The 19,603-nt window shown below is 50.4% G+C and overlaps 1 protein-coding gene across 11 annotated transcripts in view; it reads right to left on the reverse strand.

Moving 5' to 3' along the window:
* Positions 1–19,603, reverse strand: part of PTPRU (protein tyrosine phosphatase receptor type U) — a 95,621-nt gene that overhangs the window by 24,473 nt on the left and 51,545 nt on the right. For 6 of the 11 annotated variants that reach the window (XM_054439300.2, XM_054439309.2, XM_063657830.1 and 3 more), the window contains 4 exons: positions 18,729–19,002; positions 17,687–17,723; positions 16,799–16,937; positions 10,225–10,382 (listed from right to left, as the gene is read on the reverse strand). In XM_054439300.2, the coding sequence (XP_054295275.1) occupies positions 10,225–10,382; positions 16,799–16,937; positions 17,687–17,723; positions 18,729–19,002 (608 nt within the window). Of the gene's footprint in view, positions 1–10,224; positions 10,383–12,542; positions 12,573–16,798; positions 16,938–17,686; positions 17,724–18,728; positions 19,003–19,603 lie in introns of all 11 variants that reach the window. The other 5 variants (XM_054439291.2, XM_063657814.1, XM_054439330.2 and 2 more) reach the window with 2 other exon arrangements.

The raw sequence follows: 19,603 nt of genomic DNA on the forward strand, positions 1-19,603 counted from the left end.
AATATTTTCTATCTTTATTCTATATACTTTTTTCTATTTAAATTTTTTTTGCTTTTTAAATTTTGTTAAAAACTAAGACACACACACGCGCGTGCACACACACACACACACACACACACACACTAGCCTAGGCCCGCACAGGGTCAGGATCATCAGTATCGCTGTCTTCCACCTCCACATCTTGTCCCACTGGGAGGTCTTTAGGGGCAATAACACACATGTAGCTGTCATCACCTATGAAAACGTTGCCTTCTAAGACTTGGAACCAATCCAAATGTCCATCAGTGATAGACTGGATTAAGAAAATGTGGCACATACACACTATGGAATACTATGCAGCCATAAAAAAGGATGAGTTCATGTCCTTTGCAGGGACATGGATGAAGCTGGAAACCATCATTCTGAGCAAACTATCGCAAGGACAGAAAACCAAACACTGCATGTTCTCACTCATAGGTGGGAACTGAACAATGAGAACACTTGGACACAGGGCGGGGAACATCACACACCAGGGCCTGTCATGGGATGAGGGGAGGGGGGAAGGATAGCATTAAGAGATATACCTAACGTAAATGACGAGTTAATGGGTGTAGCACACCAACATAGCACATGTATACATATGTAACAAACCTGCACATTGTGCACATGTACCCTAGAACTTAAAGTATAATTAAAAAAAAAAGAAGAAAATGGTGCCTTCTTCTGGGACACTTCCTGAAGGACCTGCCAGAGGCTGTTTTACAGTTAACTTTTTTTAAAATAAGTACACTCTAAAATAATGATTAAAAGTATAGTATATTAAATACATAAACCAGTAATAGTCATCATTAATTATTATGTACTGCACATAATTGTATGTGCTAGACTTTTTTACAACTGACAGTGCAGTAGGTTTATTCCAGCTTCACCATAAACAAGTGAATAATGCATTGCACGACGACATTATGACAGCTACAGTGTCACTAGGTCATAGGAGTTTTTCGACTCCGTTATAATCTTATAGGACCACCATGGTATATGTGGTCCATTGTTGACCAAAACTTCATTATGCGGTGCATGACTGTACACATGTCCCTTCTCCTGCTCTGGGTGAGGCTGCAAGGGGCTTATTCAACTCCAGCCCTCCCCGCATTTTCGAGCCAATCTCTGCCCAGGTCTAAGCTGGCAGGGTCCAGTGGGGGACTGTCAGTGGGGCCTAGATACCTGCCCCCACTCCCTGTGCCTTCACATATGCTGTCCTTCTCCCTCCAAAACCCCTCCTCCCCCTACTTTTCTTGCCTGATGAACTCATACTCATCCTTCAACTCTCAGCTGAAATGACCCTCCCTGCAAGAACCCTCTCCGGTGCCTGGCCCAGAATTCCTACTCAGCAACTAACTGGCAGAATGAATGCAGGATCACCAGGAGACCTCCTGATGAGCTCAACTTCCTCAAACTCCAACCAGGTCAGGGAGGCTGCCCCATTGTGCTTGGGTTCCACCTTCCTGTGCCATGGTTTGAAGATGAATTCACCTCATTTGTTTCTCTGCTCTCAGGAACCACAGTCTTCAGCTGCCTATGGTTCAATGTCTGAAAGCAATTGATTCCTATATTTTAGCTGGATTTCTGGTTGCTTACAGCTGGATGGCAAATCAAGTACCAGTTATGCCATTGTGGTGGGATGCCCAAACCCTTAATTTTACAGATGGGGAAACTGAGGTCCAAAGAGAACAGACTGGCCTAATATGGTGGTTGCCAAAGTGTTTCAGAAAATCGTAGGTATGCAAGATGATTAAGTGGTGTCCCATTAAAAAGAAGAGCAAGAGGAGGAAGAGGAATTCTGTGTTTTAAAGGAGTCTGTGAAATTCTGGTTTAAACAAAAACAAACAGGTTTCTTCCCTGCAAGACCTCTCGGGGCTTTCGGCATGTTTGTGTGCATTTTAAATCTTCAAGAGAGGAGTGGAAACAGCAATGTTTCATAAACATCTTTTTCCATGGAGGGCTTTTCTTGTTTGTTTCATGAAACATCCTCAGGAGAACACAGTGCAATGTAGACACTGAGAGATGGGCTCTGGAAAGACTTCAGATCAATTCCCAGCTCCGTATGTGACCGTGGGGATGTTACTTACTCTCTCCAAACTTCCATTCTCACAAGTCAAGTGAAATTAAAAATTGTTACAATCCAATATGATGATGTAAATATTAAATATAATAATGTATATAAAGCACTCAGCCCAGTGCCTGGCACACAGCGAGCACCTGCAAGGGCAACTGTTGACATCACTAGTCATTTCCAGGAAAGGAAGGAAGCCCCTGAGTGCCAGAAAGCCATGGCAGCTGGCTGACAAGAGTCTTGGTCCTTCTCTGCTGTAAGATCTTGGGTCTGGGACCTAAAAGGCAGCTTGCAAAGATGATTCCAAGGAGCATCTGTAACGCACCACAAGGCAAGTGCAACAGTTTCAAGAAGAGGGACTTCTGTTGGCTCAAAGAACTCAGAGAATAAACTGGCGAGATGGAGAAGCCCTCGTGCTCTTTGTGGAAAGTGGGCCGACAGCTCCACAGAGAGCTCTCCTGGCAGAGAAAGGAGCAAATGAGGGTGGCAGAGAATCAAAGAGTTTATCCCAGAGATCCTGAAGGGCTGGCAGCCCTGGCACAGCCCTACAAGGAGGCGTGCAATCAGCGCACAGTGGCTGAGGACAAGCAAAAAGTCCCGCCTGGAAAGCCAGAGCCACATCTGGGCAGCTGACAGCTGAGCCTAAGAACAACACAAGATGTTCTACAAATAAGACCACCAGAGAAGGACGGGATGATGATGTTCCCAAAAGGACCCTCCAATTCCTAGGCCCAGAGAGGACAGGTCCCTACTCTCCTTGCCTATGAGTTCCCCTGTGGGACTTGAGACACACTTCCTACCCCACCCCATCCCCTACCCCTAAGAACCAGTTTGCCCATAGGCCCACCTTCAAAGTCTCCACTCTGGGGCTCTCCCAGGCTCTTCCTAGCTCCATCGTGACTGTGGAACATCTTCTGTGAGTAACCACTGGACAGCTGATGCTTTATGGGGAGGGCTGAGGCCCAGAAAAAAGAACACTAGGTTTGGAGTCAGAGAGACCTGAATTCAAATTCTGACTCAAGTTCCTTGACCTCTCTGGGTCTCAGTTTCCTCATCTGGAAATGAAAATCCTCAGCCCTCCCTCAGTGATGGCACTTTCCCTGATTCCCACCACCCTCAGATGAAGAGAGGCCCCCAGTTATTCAATTTGGTAGCACCCCAAACTTTTCCTCCACTGTTTGCAATTAGCAAGTAAGTTTCTTTCTTAAAGAAGCACAGCCTGTAATAAGAGCTAGCCATATCTAACATGCTGAGTGCCCGGCACAATTCTTAAGTCACTTATTCCCTAGAATATCCGTATGGCAGGGGCACTATCATTGTTCCTCTTGTGCAAACGAGAAAACTGAGGCCCAGAAGAGTTAAGCTACTTGCTCATTAAATGGCAGCACTAGGATTCAAACCCAGGCTTGAATCCACCTGACTCTGAGGCCCTGCTGTCCCCACTGCTCTCTCTGCTTCCCTGATTAAGGGGCATTGATGGGCATGAAGAAACCTGGCACTTATTTGACAAACAATTTGGCCAACACCGACTGGCACCCACAGGAGTCAACAGCTCCAGAAGGACAAGGCCCAGGAGGATCTGAGGGTTTTCGCAGGCAGGACTTCAGAGACAACAGGCTCATTCCAACACCTTGGGAAGGTTCCAGCTGGCTTTTTCACACCAGCCCCGCCACCAGTTACCCACGGTGATAAGTCCTTCATTTAAAATTTGCATAGAAGGATCCACCAAAATCAACATCGCTTTCCATTCTAAACCACAAAAACCTGGCCTCCACTGTTTGGAAAAGAAGGAAGTGGAAGCCAGACCAGCAAGTGGAGGGCAGAGAAGAATAAAGAGAGAGAAGGTGCTGAGGCGCAGCTCAGCTCATCTCCTGGACACGTTTTGTTTTTTTTGTTTGTTTTTTTTTGTTTTTGAGACAGAGTCTTGCTCTGTCTGCCAGGCTGGAGTGCAGTGCAGTGGAGTGATCTCAGCTCACTGCAACCTCTACCTCCTAGGTTCAGGCAATTCTTATGCCTCAGCCTCCCAAGTAGCTGGGATTACAGGCGCCCACCACCATGCCCGGCTAATTTTTGTATTTTTAGTAGAGCTGGGGTTTCACCACGTTAGCCAGGCTGGTCTTGAACTCCTAACCTCAAGCAATCTGCCTGCCTCTGCCTCCTCAAGTTCTGGGATTACAGGTGTGAGCCACTGCGCCTAGCACCTTTTGAGTTTCCAACCATCACCTCTGCCCAAGCTCAGTGCCCCTTCCTCCTCACTGTCAGTCAACCATACCCATCCCACCAAAATGCTGACCACTCCTGCCCAAGGGCATATTTTCTCAAAACTAACAACACTGATCGTCCCCACTATCCACATAGCAATTAGCCTGGTCCCGACTTCCCTGGGTCAGTCCTGACTCCCCAACTCATCAGTGAATCCCAGGAGCGGAGCCCGTGTTTCCTGCCTCTCTCTGTCTCTCAACAAGACTCAGCGGTTAGGCATGAGCCCACACCACCCTGATCTCCCGCTATCTCTAGCACCCACTGGAGGATTTAGTGCAGTCACACCTCTCCCTGTCTCCTCCCATGCCTATCACCACACATTTGCACATACGGTGCCTCCTCTACACACGCCCTTTCCTTCCCATCTCTGCGGTCTGAATCCTACCCATCCCTCAAGGTGCAGCATGATGCAGTAGAAACAAATTTGCAATTCAGAAAGACTTGCATTTAAGTCCTGACTCTGCCACTTTCTGGCTGTTTAACCTGGACAAGTGACTTCCCCTCTCCAAGCCTCTGTTTCCTGATTTGTAAGCTGAAGGGTTAATAACAGCTACTAAGCAGGCAGGTGCAGTGGCTCACACCTGTAATCCCAGCACTTTGGGAGGCCAAGGCGGGCGGATCACTTGAGTTCAGGAGTTTGAGACCAGCCTGGCCAACATAGTGAAACCCCGTCTCTACAAAAAATACAAAAATTAGCCAGGCGTGATGGCAGGTGCCTGTAATCCCAGCTACTAGGGAGGCTGAGGCAGGAGAATCACTTGAACCTGGGAGGCAGAGGGTTGCAGTGAGCCAGGATTGCACCACTGCACTCCAGCCTGGGTGACAGAGTGAGACCCCGTTTCAAAAAAAAAAAAAAAAAACAGCTACCAAGCAGGGTAAAATGGTATAAAATGGTGAAAATTTAATGAGAGAGATTACAAGGAGAATATGATTAATAAGCGCATAACACTGAGTTTAAAAACATAAATAAAATGGCCAAATACCTAGACAAATATAACTTATCAAAAATATAACTTTCTATTTTTAAAAAAATAGAAAGGCTGAATAGTTGTTTAGTCCTTTAAATATATCAAATTAGAAGTTTAAAATCTGGCCAGACACGGTGGCTCACACCTGTAATCCCAGCACTTTGAGAGGCAAAGACAGGTAAATCGCTTGGGCCCAGGGGTTCGAGACCAACCTGGACAACATGACAAAACCCTGTCTCTACAAAAAATACAACAAAAAAAAAAAAAGTAGCGAGGCATGACAGTGGGCACCTGTAGTCCCAGCTATTCAGGAGGCTGAGGTGGGAGGATCACCTGAGCCCAGGAGGTTGAGGTTACAGTGAACCATGATCACACCACTATAGTCCAGCCTGGGCAACACAGTGAAACCCTATCTCAAAAAGAAAAAAAAAAAAAAAGAAAAGAAAAGAAACATCATAATCATCATGACCAAGTTGAATTTATCCCAGGAATTTAAGGTAATTTTTTAAAAATCTAAAAATATCACTCATCCCATTAGCAGACAAAAGGGGAAAAAATAATTATCACAATAATTGCAGAAAAAAGTATTTGGTAAGTTCAATGCCCACTTAAAACCTCTCAGCAAACTAAAAACTAAAAGGAACTTGGTTAGCCTGATAAAAACATTTCTACCAAAACCCCAAAGCAATCTTCATTCTGTGTTTAAATGTTAGAAACATTCCTGTTAAAGTCAGGAAAAGAAGACAAGGATTCCAGCTACAACCACTCTATTCAACACAGTACCGGAGGTCCCAGCCAGAAAAACATGGGGAAAAAGAATAAGAAGTGGGAAAGAAGAAACAATTATTTCTTCTGCAAAGGATATTCACAGATCCTTTAACTGCTCAGAAAGCCTGAAACATTCTACAGACAAATGAGAATAAGAAAGCATATCAAGAAGTATGAATATAAGGCTGGGCACAGTGGCTCACGCCTGTAATCTCAGCACTTCGAGAGGCCAAGGTGGATGGGTCACCTGAGGTCGGGAGTGCAAGACTAGCCTGGTCAACATGGTGAAACGCCATCTCTACTAAAAAAAAATACAAAAATTAGCTGGGCGTGGTGGCGCACGTCTGTAATCTCAGCTACTTGGGAGGCTGAGGCAGGAGAATCACTTGAACCAGGGAGGCAGAGGTTGGAGTGGGCCGAGATTGCGCCACTGCACTCCAGCCTGGGTGACACAGTGAGACTCCGTCTCACAAAAAAAAAGAAGTATGAATATAAGATCAATATGCAATCAAAAATAAACTGCATTTCTCTATATAAGAAATAGAAATGTAATATTTGAAAAGTGTACCATTTGCAATAGAAGTCAAAAATAAACAACCTAGGGACATCTATCTAAAAAAAGATGTACAAGATTTTAAGAGAAAATTATTGAAAGACATTCAAGACCTAAATAAATGGGGCAATATACATCACTTTCATGGGTGGAAAGACAATTTCATAAGATGGCGATTCTTCCCAAATTATCTATAAATTCAATACAAAACCATCCAACAAAGTTTTTCAAGAAACTTAAAGAGATGACTCTAAAATTTACAACAAAGAGATTTAGCCAGGTGTGATGGCTCATGCCTGTAATTCCAACACTTTGGGAGGCTGAGGCGGGTGGATCACTGGAGCCCAGGAGTTTGAGACCAGCCTGGGGTAACATAGTGAAACCCCATCTCTACCAAAAAAAAAAAAAAATGCAAAGATTAGCCAGGCATGGTGGTGCGCCCCTGTAGTCCCAGCTGCTCGGGAGGCTGAGGTGGGAGATCGCTTGAGCCCGGAAGACGAAGGTCGCAGTGAGCCCAGATTGTGCCACTGCACTCCAGCCTGGGTGACAGAGCTAGACCCTATCTCATTAAGAAAGAGAGAGAGAATGAAAACAAAAATAGCCAAGACATCCTTGATGAAGCACAAAGTTGGCACGGCTTCATGTTTCAGATATCAAGACTTAAATAGCCTCGATAATTAGACCGTGTGGTTGGGAATCCACCAAACCGACCAATGAAAGAAACAGGGAACTGAAAAATGATCTACGTATCTGTAGAAATGTGGTGTGCAAAAAAGATGGCACTGCAAATCAGCAGGGAAAGCGTGAACTATAATAAATGATGCTGGGACAGTGGCTTATCGCCATGGAAAAAATAAAATCCTTAATTTATACCACCACACATAAAAATCAATTCCAGATGGATAAAGATTTAAATATAAAATGTAAAATGTTATAAGTTCTAGAAAAAAAGCAAAAAATACTTTATAACTTTGGGTAGGGAAAACTTCTTTAAAAAACACAAAAAGTAGAAATCACAAAGAAAAAGACTGATGAATTTAAATACGCGAAAATAAAAATCTTCTGTTCATCCAAAGACACTATAAATAACCTAGGAAGATAAGCCACAAATTGGGAGGAGATATTTGCAATTCATAAGTGACAAATGATTATTATCCTAAATATATAAAGAACTCCTAAAAACCACTAAGAAAGCAACAGAAAACCCAATAGAAAATTAGGTGAAAGACATGAACAGGCATTTCATGGAAAAAGAGACCTGAATGGCCATTGATGACTTGAAAACATGTTCAACCTCATTAGTCATCAGTGAAATGCAAATTAAGACTATAGAGAATTACCATTTTATACAAACTAATGTGGCAGAAGTGAAAAAGGCTGGCAAATTTTGATCTTGATGTAGAGCAACAGAAAGTCTTACACACTGCTGCTAGGAAAGAAAACAGGCAGAGTTGCTTTGGAAAGCAACTTGGCACTCTTATTAAGCTGAAGATGCACATACTCCATAATCCAGCAATTCTATTTCTAGAACCTTGTGTGCAGGTGCATCTAGACATCCACATCAGAATATTCACAGCAGTCTCATTTGTGATAACAAGAAAACTAAAAACCAATCAAATGCCCATGGATGGCAGAATGGAGAAGTCAATTGTGATACAGCCATACAATGGGAAACTACGCATCAGAGAAAGTAAATGAACTGCAGCAAAACATCCACATGGGTACATTTAAATATGATGTGGAGTTAAGCAGCAGTGTGTGATTCATTTTTATAAAGGATGAAAATGAGCAAAACTATACAATGCATTGTTTGGGGATATATGTACACATGGTAAAACCACCCCCAAAAGTCCGGGCGCCATGGCTCACACCTGTAATCCCAGCACTTTGGGAGGCCGAGGCGGGTAGATCATGAGGTCAGGAGATCGAGACCATCCTGGCTAACACGGTGAAATCCTGTCTCTATTAAAAATACAAAAAATTAGCCAGGCGCAGTAGTGGGCGCCTGTAGTCTCAGCTACTCGGGAGGCTGAGGCAGAAGAATGGCGTGAACGCGGGAGGCGGAGCTTGCAGTGAGCAGAGATCACGCCACTGCACTCCAGCCTGGGTGACAAAGGGAGACTCAGTCTCAAAAAAAAAAAAAAAACTACCCCCGAAAAAGGTAGGAAAATTATAAACACAAATTTCAAGGGAGGCTGGGCACAGTGACTCACGCCAGTAATCCCAACACTTTGGGAGGCAGAGGCGGGCAGATCAATTGAGGTCAGGAGTTCGAGACCAGTGTGGCTAACATGGTGAAACCCTGTCTCTACTAAAAATACAAAAACTGGCCAGGCGCGGTGGCTCACACCTGTAATCCCATCACTCTGGGAGGCCAAGGTGGGTGGATCACCTAAGGTCAGGAGTTCAAGACCAGCCTGGCTAACATGGTGAAACCCTATCTCTACTAAAAATACAAAAATTATCTGGGTGTGGTGGCGCACACCTGTAATCCCAGCTACTCAGGAGGCTGAGCCAGGAGAATTGCTCCAACCCAGGAGGCAGAGGTTACAGTGAGCCAAGATCGTGCCACTGCACTCCAGCCTGGGCAACAGAGTAAGACTCTGTCTCAAAAAAACAAAAAAATCAGCTGGGTATGGTGGCAGGTGCCTGTAATCCCAGCTACTTTGGAGGTTAAGGCAGGAAAATCGTTTGAACCTGGGGGGCAGAGGTTACAGTGAGCCGAGATCATGCCACTGCACTCCAGCCTGGGTGATAGAGTGAGACACCATCTCAAAAAAAAAAAAAAAACACACAACAATTTCAAGGGAATATTTACATCTAAGAAAGAGGCAGGGGATATAGCCAGAGAGGTGTACCAAGATAATGTTCTAATTCACCAATGAGGTTCACTGCTGTTTGTTGTATTGTTATGATTTTATGACTTTCATAAACATTATGTATTCTCTTATGTACAAATCAACACTAAACAGAATAAAAAGATGTGGGATGAAGCAAGTTATGACACAGACCTAGTACATAACGGCTGACTCACTATATTCTGTGAATACAAGCACAGCCCTAAGTGATTTTGCACACATTATCTCATTTAGTCTTCACATCAGCCCTACTAGCAGAGGCAATCTGCATTCCCATTTTATACACAAGGAGACAGACATCCAGAGGGCTTAAGCAACTTGCCCCAGGTCACACAGCTAAGAAAGGGAGAGGCAAGCCCAGGTCTGACTCTATATCAGTCTCTCTCAGCCACTGTATCCCCACCTCTCACATAACAGGTGCTCAATAAGGGGTGAGGCCACCCTGATCCCTCTGATCCTACAGCAGCACCTCCTCCTTGACAATTGTCACAATGGACCTTGCATTCCTCTTATTCTAGCGGAATTCCTTGCAAGCTCCTCCAGTACACAATGCAAAAACGCCACCTGTGCTGGCTCTGTATCCAGAAGGTATCCAGCAGGAGCACCATAGATGTTTCACTTTTGGTTGCAGGTGTTACAGAACTCACCTGATGTGGGGACCCTATTGTCTCAGGTCAGGAACCCCAGAGCCATGAAGAAGAGGTACGAGGGTCAGGCACTCACCCCGGGTGCTATAGCCATGGGTGTCCATGAAGGACAGGCCCAGCCGCTCGTCCTCCTGCAGGGTGCTCTGGTCTGTGAAGCTGCGGTCCACGGCGCTCATCATGTGTGTCTTCTCCTGGCGGTAGTTGACGGTGGCCTTGGTCATGTTCACCGGCTTCCTGGAGAGGGGGGTTGAGGGGAGACACAGGCACTGTGTGGGGCCAGACAGCACCCAGAGGTGGCTGGGGAGGCCCTGGAGTAAGGGGACCTCAAGGCCAGGAGCCAGCAGCTGTCCTAGAAGCACCTCTGGATGCTGAGGGCTCTGCCTCCATCCTTCACTCACTAGACCCAGAGCTGCTTCTTCCCTGAAAAGGGCTTGGCAGAGCCCATCCTAGGGACCTTTGCTAAGGGAAAGGGGTGGAGCAGCAGTGGCTTCAGGCTGGGATCTCACTCCTAAGTTTCACTGACCCCCTGGGCTTAGGAAATGGGAAAGAAAGTCACTCCAGGGCTAATTTGGTGTCACAGCAGACAGCCCCCCTCACCCCCACTGCACCCCAAACTAGGAAAATGGCTGGCCCAGCTCCAGGCCCAGCATGTCCCCACCTCTCTCCTCCCCATGTTAAACAGGGACCGCTCTCCAGACTCCTCTTTCTCCTGCAGGAAGGAGGGACTACACCCCTCCTTCCCCGCAGAGGGTCTGGCTCGTGCTCAGCCAGAGCTCCGGGGCTTCCCCCACACACAGAATAAACTCCACCCTTGGCTTCTCCCTACTCCCAGTAGCACCTAGGATGGTGTCAGCATAGACCACCACAGACTTATAAAGAGACCCACAGAAGGTCCAGATTCCCACCACTGCCCACCAGTCCGTCCTGCTGCTCAGAGCAGCAGGAAAGAGAAAGAGTGACCTCCTCTCCCTCCAGGCCCAGCTTCATGGATGAGGATGGCAGTCTGTGACTTCGAAGGAACTTGGAGCAAAGTGGGAGGGAGAAAAGGAGGTGGGGAGACAGGGCCATGGACAGAGGACAGCCAGCCAGCCTGGCTGAACATGGAGCCCAGAGAGGACCCGTCACTGAGCAGATGCTGGCCTAGAGGGCGGTCTCCGGGGTGTGCCACAGGCTCTGTTCCCAGCCCAGGACTCCTGGCCTACCTGGAAGAAGAGCTACAGAAACAAACCAACCCAATCCCCAGAAGATGGAACCCGGGAGGGACACCTAACGCTGTTGGCATCCAGCTGAGCTCAATGCGAGATTAAGCAGATGGAATTTAATACAGATTCTTTGAAAAGTTCTGCATCTGGTTTTGAAAACTAACTGCACAAGCAGCAGGGAGGGAGAGCTGCCTGTCCACAGCCCCTGCAGGAGCCGAGCTGGGGGCTCAGCACGAGTCGCTGGGTGTTGAGTTGTTGGAAAAGCTCGTGTCAGGAAACGCTAAGGTAAGGAGCCGTCCAGGGAGGAGGAGGTGAGAGACCCACTGTCCTCAAGGCTGGCCTGGCACTCTCCGGTCCTGCACTTCAAGGGAGGGAAAACCAGCACAGGTGCAGGAGGAATGTTCCGGAAGGCTTGCAGAGTAGAAGACAGAGACAGAAGACAGAGTAGCATCGGCAGGCTATGGAATCAGCAGGGGCCTGGGTTGTATCCCAGTTCCAGCGCATTCTGCGACCTCCCACAACTCCCTCGGTCTCTCTGAGCCTCAGTTTCCTCATCAGTAAAGTGGGAGTGATAAAAGCTCCTATTTCTCAGAGCTGTTGTGAGGACTCTGTCAAGAACTGAGCACAGGGCTTGGCCCAGAGGAGGCGCCCAGGAAATGACGGGTCTGCACAGCTGAGGCTGCCTGGCTGGAGAAGGGACTTGTAGGGGCCTGAGAGTTGCCTGTACTGTGGGAGGAGCTGCCAGTCTCAGAACAGGTAGGCCCCACCCACATGCACACAAGCACACACATGCACATGGACGTGGGCTCCAGAGCGTGTCCTGAACGTGGATTTGGTTGGAGGTCAGGACATCCTTCTAACCACGAGGAACAGTAGACGTAAGGGGCTGCTCTGGTGGTGAAGGGGACATTGAGGCTCAGGGACTTGCTGAGGGTGACTCAGCAGGGCCAGCTCTGAACCCATGCCTCTTAGGGGCAGAACCAGCACTCGTGACCACGACTTGAGGAGGAAGATGCAGAGGGGAGGGACAGAGCAGAGGAGAGAAAGTCAGAGGCCGAGGTGACCAGGGAGAACGGGGTGGACACCAGGCCAGGCTGGGTGCAGCGAGACTAAGCCCAACCAGAGACGGCAGGGGTGGGGGATCTCCCCCTAGGCAGGGCCGAGGACTCCCAGGCAAGGTAGAGCTACTTACGGGTAGTAGGAGTAGGCATAGTGGTCTCTCCTGGCAGCGTGCAAAGAGAGAACAGCACAGTTGTGTCCGAGGTCCGTCCACCAAGGCCAGGCTGAGGCAATGCCCAGGCAGCAGGGCAGGGCCTGGGTGCCTCCCGGGCTGGGGAGGGGGCTGGCCAGGGACTGGACAGGTCAGAAGGACCTTCCTGGTCCCAAGAGCTGGTCAGGCTCAGATATTAATGACCAGGACCCAAGGCCCTTCTGAAACCTTCCCTAAGCCCACTGCAGGAGTGAGGAGGAGGTGGGAAAAGGGCCTAGGGGGCCACAGAGCTTTCACACACAGTCATACACATATGCACACTCACACAGACACACATGTAGATATATGCTCACATACACTCATACATGGAGAAACACATACCAACACACACAAATGCAGACACACAGGTGCAGACATGCATACGCATGTATTCAAACACACTTGACACACACTTAGACATATATTCACAAACACACACACATACACATTAGACATCCCCTGACACACACAGACTCATACTCTCTAGGCTAACTGTGCTGACCAGGGCTGTTCTCATCCCTGCAGACAGCACCCCACCCTCCCTCCCTGCACGGCCCTCTGCCCCTAAGGGGTCAGCCCTTTGCCTGCACCTCCGCCTGGGTGGGGACAGAAAGGGGGCAGGGTGGAGAGGACTCCAGATGTCTGCCCAGGACACACCTAGGGCCCACCCTCACCCACCCTGCCTGCCCCTGGGTGTGGGATCCACTAAAGGAGACAGGTCATCCCCTCTGGGAGCACCTGGGGCACAGCTTCCATCAAGAGCCCTACCCTACCGCAAAGCACCCACAGTGTAAAGCAGGTCAGATTCCCATTTCACAGGCGGGGGAAGCTGAGTCAGGGAGCATGGGCTGCCTGGGCCTCTCTGGGGGTCAGTGGCAGAGTCCAGAGCAAACACCTGCCCCGGGACCCTGGTCCTGGAACCTCCTCTGTGCTCCCCTCCCAGGCTCTCCAGAGGCCTCCATTCACTTGCCCCCACATCACCCTGTCGGCAGGGACCCCAAAGAATGGCCTTCCACAGGAAATCCTGCAGATGAAGGGGAGGAGAGCGAAAGACGCACCAGCAAAGGCAGGAGCTTGGCCCCAGGTCACAGAGCACATCTCCTCCATCCCAGGGAGAGAGGGGAGGGTCCAGGGTGCTGGGGCTGTTGCAGAGGCCCCACGAGGGAGGACACAGCTGAAGAAATGGCATTCTTCTGGCCTCAGTTGACACATTGTGCCTTCAAAAGGGCCTTCCCGGACCACTCTCCCATGCGTGCCAGCTACATGATGTCTCCTGTATTCTCTTTGCCCCCAACACCCAGCACCCTGTTCTTTTCACATTTGTGCTTTTTCTAATTTCATGCCAGGCTCTCCACTGGCTACAAAGTACAGGAGGACAGAATCCTTGCCTTTTTGTCTCCCTTGGTTTCCCCAGGGCCCTACACATTGTAATCCCACAATAAATATTTTGTTGAATGGAGTAATCAATAAATAAGTAAAAATAAATAAAAGAACTTCACCTCCATGCGCTTCCACTTTCTTCTTTAAAAAGTGAAGTTAAGCCTGGGCACAGTGGCTCAGGCCTATAATCCCTGCACTTTGGGAGGCCGAAGCAGGTGGATCACCTGAGGTCAGGAGTTCGAGACCAGCCTGGCCAACATGATGAAACCCTGTCTCTACTAAAAATACAAAAAATTAGCCAGGTGTGGTGGCAGGCACCTGTAATCCCAGCTACTCAGGAGGCTGAGGCAGGAGAATGGCGTGAACCCGGGAGGCAGAGCTTGCAGTGAGCTGAGATCGCGCCACCCCACTCAAGCCTGGGTGACAGAGCTTGAGTCCGTTTTAAAAAAAAAAAAAAACACACACACACACATACACAGTGAGGTTAATAATCATCTCCCACAAGGACTGCTGTGAGGCCCCAGCACCAGGAAGTACCCAGCAGTGCCCACAAACCACTCCTCCCTACACCTCAGAGTGGGGAGACCCAACTCCCCTGGGCTAGACTATGGAGATATAGACAAGGCTTTCTCTGCCCTTCATGGAGCTCTTAACCCAGGAGGGGAGGCAAGCATTGAGCAAAACACTACAAGTAAGTAAATGACAAAGTGCAGAGAGAAGAAAGTGCTGCCACGGAGAAGTGTGGGGTATGGGGACTTCTGGAAGCAGAGCCAGGGGATCTGACCTGGCCTGGGGTCACCAGCCTCCCTTCCAGGCCCTGGAATTCCCCTACAGCAGATGCATCCAGTCTGATCGTCCACAGAGGCAGGGCAGGATGCAGAATCTGAAATCTCCTTCCAGCTGGCCTCTATTACCCATAATCCCCCTGGGACTCCCTCCTGGGGGCGTGGTAACTGCCCTCCTCAGCAACTTCCTACTCGTTAGTTATGTTGGCACCCCACGTTGATCTGAACACCCCCATCCCTGCCAGGGCTGCTGCATCCCATGATACCCACAATGCAGACTGCAAAAGCCCTGAGGAGCACGGAAGGCCCTGAAGGCCAGGCTCAGATCCAGGGGGATGCAGTAGGTGCTACACAGTGAGACTGAATGGCTTTTAGAGGAAGTAAGGAGGTCCAGGGTGATGGGGGATGAGGGGTTCCTGGAGGCATCTGGGATAACCTGGGTTTATGGGGTAGCAAATACATAATGGAAGGTTTCCTAGTGAGACCCTGACAACATTTCTGATCCACCCTGTCCTAGGCCCAGTGCTCTCTTTGCAGCGCTCTCTGTGACACCCCCCACTCTGCCAATCCTCTTCTCCTTGAGGGTAGATTTCTAGGACCTCAAATACCACCTGAAACTGAAATCTGCCCCCTCCATTATAGCCCTCTCCAGCCCCAGCCCTACTTAAAGTCACTTCTCAGGCCTCCTGCTGGGAGAAAGTCAGGGGCTTGCCACTCTGGGGGCACCGCCTGTGCACCAGACTCGCTGAGGCCTTCACATTTGTAGGCGAGCCTGAGTTGAAGTCAGGCCCTACTGCTCATCAGCCAAGTGGCCTGGGCAAGGTGCTTTCATTACAGTTTCTTCATCCAGAAAAAAGGGAGGAGTCAGTCAAGATCCAAGAAGGAAATGTTCTCTGACACATCCTGAGTGCCAGAACAGTGCCTGGTACACAGTAGGTGTGCAATAACTAATATACTCATGGATGATGTGTGTGAAGCTCCTGGCACATGGTAATCCCTCATTAAATGATACTTTAAAATAGTCTCTCTTAAAGCTGTGCAGGAACGACGACGGGAAAAATCAGAGTGTATCGCTCTGGCTGGGCCATCCCCTCCACATCTCCTCCACTCCGCTGCACACTCCACCCCTAGACTCTCTCTCTCTTGCTGGTGTCTGGCCTCAGGCAAGGTGGCCCCAGCTAGCTCTCTCTCATCTTCCTGGATCCTATTATCTGCTCCCGGTAGCCCAGAGATACAGCCAACTCATCCACGTGTGCCCAGCCTGGCAGCAGTAGGGGCTATAGAAGCCAGAGCCCAGGTGGGGAAGGGTGGAGCTAGCTCTGCCTCTGGCTCTCTGGGTAGCCTTGGGCAGCCCTGCGTCCCCTCTAGGCCTCAGCATCCCCATCCCTCATTTAAGGTGCTTGGACCACAGTGTCCCACGGCTGCCTGGTGGGGAACATGGTGGGGCAGAGCTGGCAAGTAGAAAGGTCCCAGAAGCCCCCACCCGGCCTCCGACCAGCACTGCTGCTCAACCTTCATGGGCTCCATTTACTAGGCTCCCAGGGAAGGGTTTTCTGGTGTTTTGAAGGCAGGTTCTGTTTCTTTAAAAAGATTTGAAAACCACTAGACTAGATGGCCTTGAACTACCTGGCAGCTCTTACGTTCTGGGGCTCTGAGCCTCTACAATTCTAAAGCCTAAGATTCCTAGAGTCCTAAATCCTACATTTCTGAAACTGCAAGATCCTAGGTTCTGGATTCTACAATGTCCTGGGATTTATGCTGCCCTCTGCAAATCTGCTAGGAAACACATTTCGTGCAAACACAGGCTGGACCTTTGAGACATGAGGGATAGTAGGGGCAGCAGGGGGAGGGGTTTATCAGTCACAGGCCCAGGAGGGCTCGTCAGATCCATCTGTAGAGGCGATGCCCAGGCTGGCAGCCCTCCACACAACTGCAGAACAGCTGCCCTACCAGCTCTTAGCCACTACTCCTCTGTGCCACCAGGCCTCTAAGGGGTAGAAACCATTGGTGGGACAGGGCACCAGCCTCACTCACCCTTTGCGGATGATGACAATGATGGCACCCAGAAGAAGGATGAGGACAGCAAGCCCCCCTGCACAGATGCCTAGGATAAGCCCCATCTCCTCCGATCTCTGGGACACCTCCAGGGGCCGCTTGCTTTCCTTGCAGGCAGCTGGGGAGAACAAAGCAGAACATGGGATCAGAGGAGAGACAGGGACCATCAAGCCCCTCCTGTAGGTGGCTGTGCCCAAGGAACAAACTGGGCTGCACAAACCACCCCACACCCTCAACATGTGTCCTGCCTTTTGAGCAAATCTACCTCCTCACCATCCCTGATACCTTCTGCACTTCCACGCCACAGTCCTCACTGACATGGCTCCTTTGCCAGGAATAGCTTCCCTCGCTCCCCACTTTCTCAGATCCTCCCAGCTCTCAGTGGATAGAGGAGAGCAGACACCTGGGCTTCAGCCCCACCCTCTTGCCCTCCTGGGAGGTAATAGGGATTAGGAATTGTGTACCTAGGGCATGGTTAGTCCATCTCAGGATGGGAAACCAACCACATTCCCTGTCTGGAAGCAGGAAAGATACCTACAGCACAGGGCCCATGCTGACCTCACCTTCTCCCCCACCACAGGAAAGCCGGGTAGATACGTAACCCAGAACCAGCACCCAGTACCCACCACCCCCAAGGCCCCATGGCTCCTCTCCACAAGCCTGCTCCAGGCCCCTGCTGTCAGCCTGGGAGAAGGCGCCCTTGAGGTAGGGCACATGGAAACCCAGCAGAGAAGCCCCTCCTAGCCTCAGGCCTGCCCAACCACCCTCCTCTACTCCCACAGCCTTAGGTCCTCAGGATCCACCTCCCCAGCGCTCGGCAGGTGAGAAACCTGCCGCTGAAAGGCTGCAGGAACTCAGCGGACTTACCTTTCCTGGCAATGCGGATACAATTCAGCCGGGTCTCCTGGAGGCACAGATGGGGGTCTCAGCGCTGCTGAAGCCCCGACCTCTCCCTCCCCAGGGTGGGAACCTCAGACAGCGTTTCTTGGGCCTGTTCAGGGCTTTGTCTGGTGCTGATGGCATCAAGGGACACCCCACCCGAAGGCAGGCCTGGGGGGACCCTTGAGAGCGGGGCCTAGAGGGGAGGCACCTGCAGTGCCTTAGGAAAGGGGGATGAGATCGGAGGCAAAAGAGAAACAAACGTCATGGGGAAATGGGCGGGGCCTCGGACATCGGGGCGAGGCCTAGGGCCAGAGGTCCAGCTAGGAAGTCAGAAACCAGGCAAGAAACCAGTCATGTAGCAGAGGAGGGAGGAGCCTGGAGGATAGGGTGGGGCTTCAGGGAGGAGGCGGGTCCTAGGCCTTAACACAGGAACGCTGGAATCTGAGATGGACTCCTCTGGGAAGAGAAGCATCTAAGATAGAAGGCAGGGCTTCAGGAAGAGGCAGAGACTAGACTGGGGACCTGGATAGAAAGGAGGAGACTGGGAAAGAAGGCTCAGGAACGGGGTAGTGCTCTGTGGGAAGGAGCCTGGGGTCAGGAGGGCTGGCTATGGGAGGGGGTGGGACCACGGGGGCGGGGCTATGGGAGGAGGGACTATGGGAGGGACTCTGGGAGGCGGGGCTGTGGGAGGACGGGCCGTGGGGGTTGCTCTATGGGAGGTAAGGCTATTGGAGGTGGGGCAATGGGAGGTGGGCAAACGGAGGCAGGGCTATGGGAGGGGCAAGGTTATGGGCAAGGAGCTGTGGGGCCAGGGCTATGGGAGGTGGGGCTACAGGAGGTAGGGCTACAGGAGGTAGGGCTATGGGGGTGGGCTGTGGGAGGAGGAGCTGTGGGAGGTGGGGTTATGGGAGGTGGGGCTATGGGAAGGGCTGGGCCTGGAGTATGTGCTGGGCCTGCTCCAAGGTATCCCCTGTCTGCCATCCCCCACACCCAACCACGCCCACCATGACCCTGGCCCGTCCCTCACCCCCTTCAGGTGGCTTGCTGCCTGGAAGTAGATGAGATAGGCCTTCCTAGGCTCAAGTGGTGGGTTCCAGAAGCCTCGGTAGGTCTGGTTGTCACCCACGGTAAAGGGCATGGCCTCAGGTAGACTGCTGGCCGCCAGTTCGGCCCCGAAGTAGTGCACCAGGCCTCGGGCCAGCGCTGCCTCGAAGGTCAGTGGCACTGGGAAGCAGTCCTGTCCACCTGGCTCCCGCCGCAGCCTCCGCGCCCGCTCCTCCTCCACAATCACCTGGTACACACTGGACAGGGAGGAGAGCGTACAGGGGATCACAGGCGGCCAGAGGACTGGGAGAGCCAGCTAAAGGCATGGGCTTTGTGGTCAAGCCCTCCTGGGGACTAACTTCCACACACTGCTCCTTACTAGCTGGGCAAGTCCCCTAACCTCCCTGGGCCTCGGTTTCCTCCCCCATAAAATGGGAGTAATTGCAAGACTGTTCCAGAAGACAGATGGGAAGAACAGGCAAGTTAAGCAAGCAGCCAGCACCTGTCAGCGGTTATTCCTGTTACTAATCCAGGCTAAGAGGATCATGGACCCTGCTCAATATAACCAAGCCATAAGGCCCCAGCCTGCTTCCTCCATGAGTCCTCCTGTGCGTGTGACACAAGACCTGGGAAACCAAAGCTACTGAAAGCTCCCTTCTGGGACTCAGTAAATGACAGGGTTAGCCAGGTTCATTCATTCATTCATTCAGAAAGAGATGACTGAGCTCAGACGATGAGCCCTGTGCTAGACACTAGGCATCTGGGCTCCCTAAAACTGACCTCTAGTGAGAGACAGTCATTTAGCAAACAAGGACACCCAACACTATGTCTCTAGCACCCTCCCAATGCCAAGGCAGC

This window comes from Pongo pygmaeus, chromosome 1, assembly GCF_028885625.2.
Source record: "Pongo pygmaeus isolate AG05252 chromosome 1, NHGRI_mPonPyg2-v2.0_pri, whole genome shotgun sequence".
Lineage (NCBI taxonomy): Eukaryota > Metazoa > Chordata > Mammalia > Primates > Hominidae > Pongo > Pongo pygmaeus.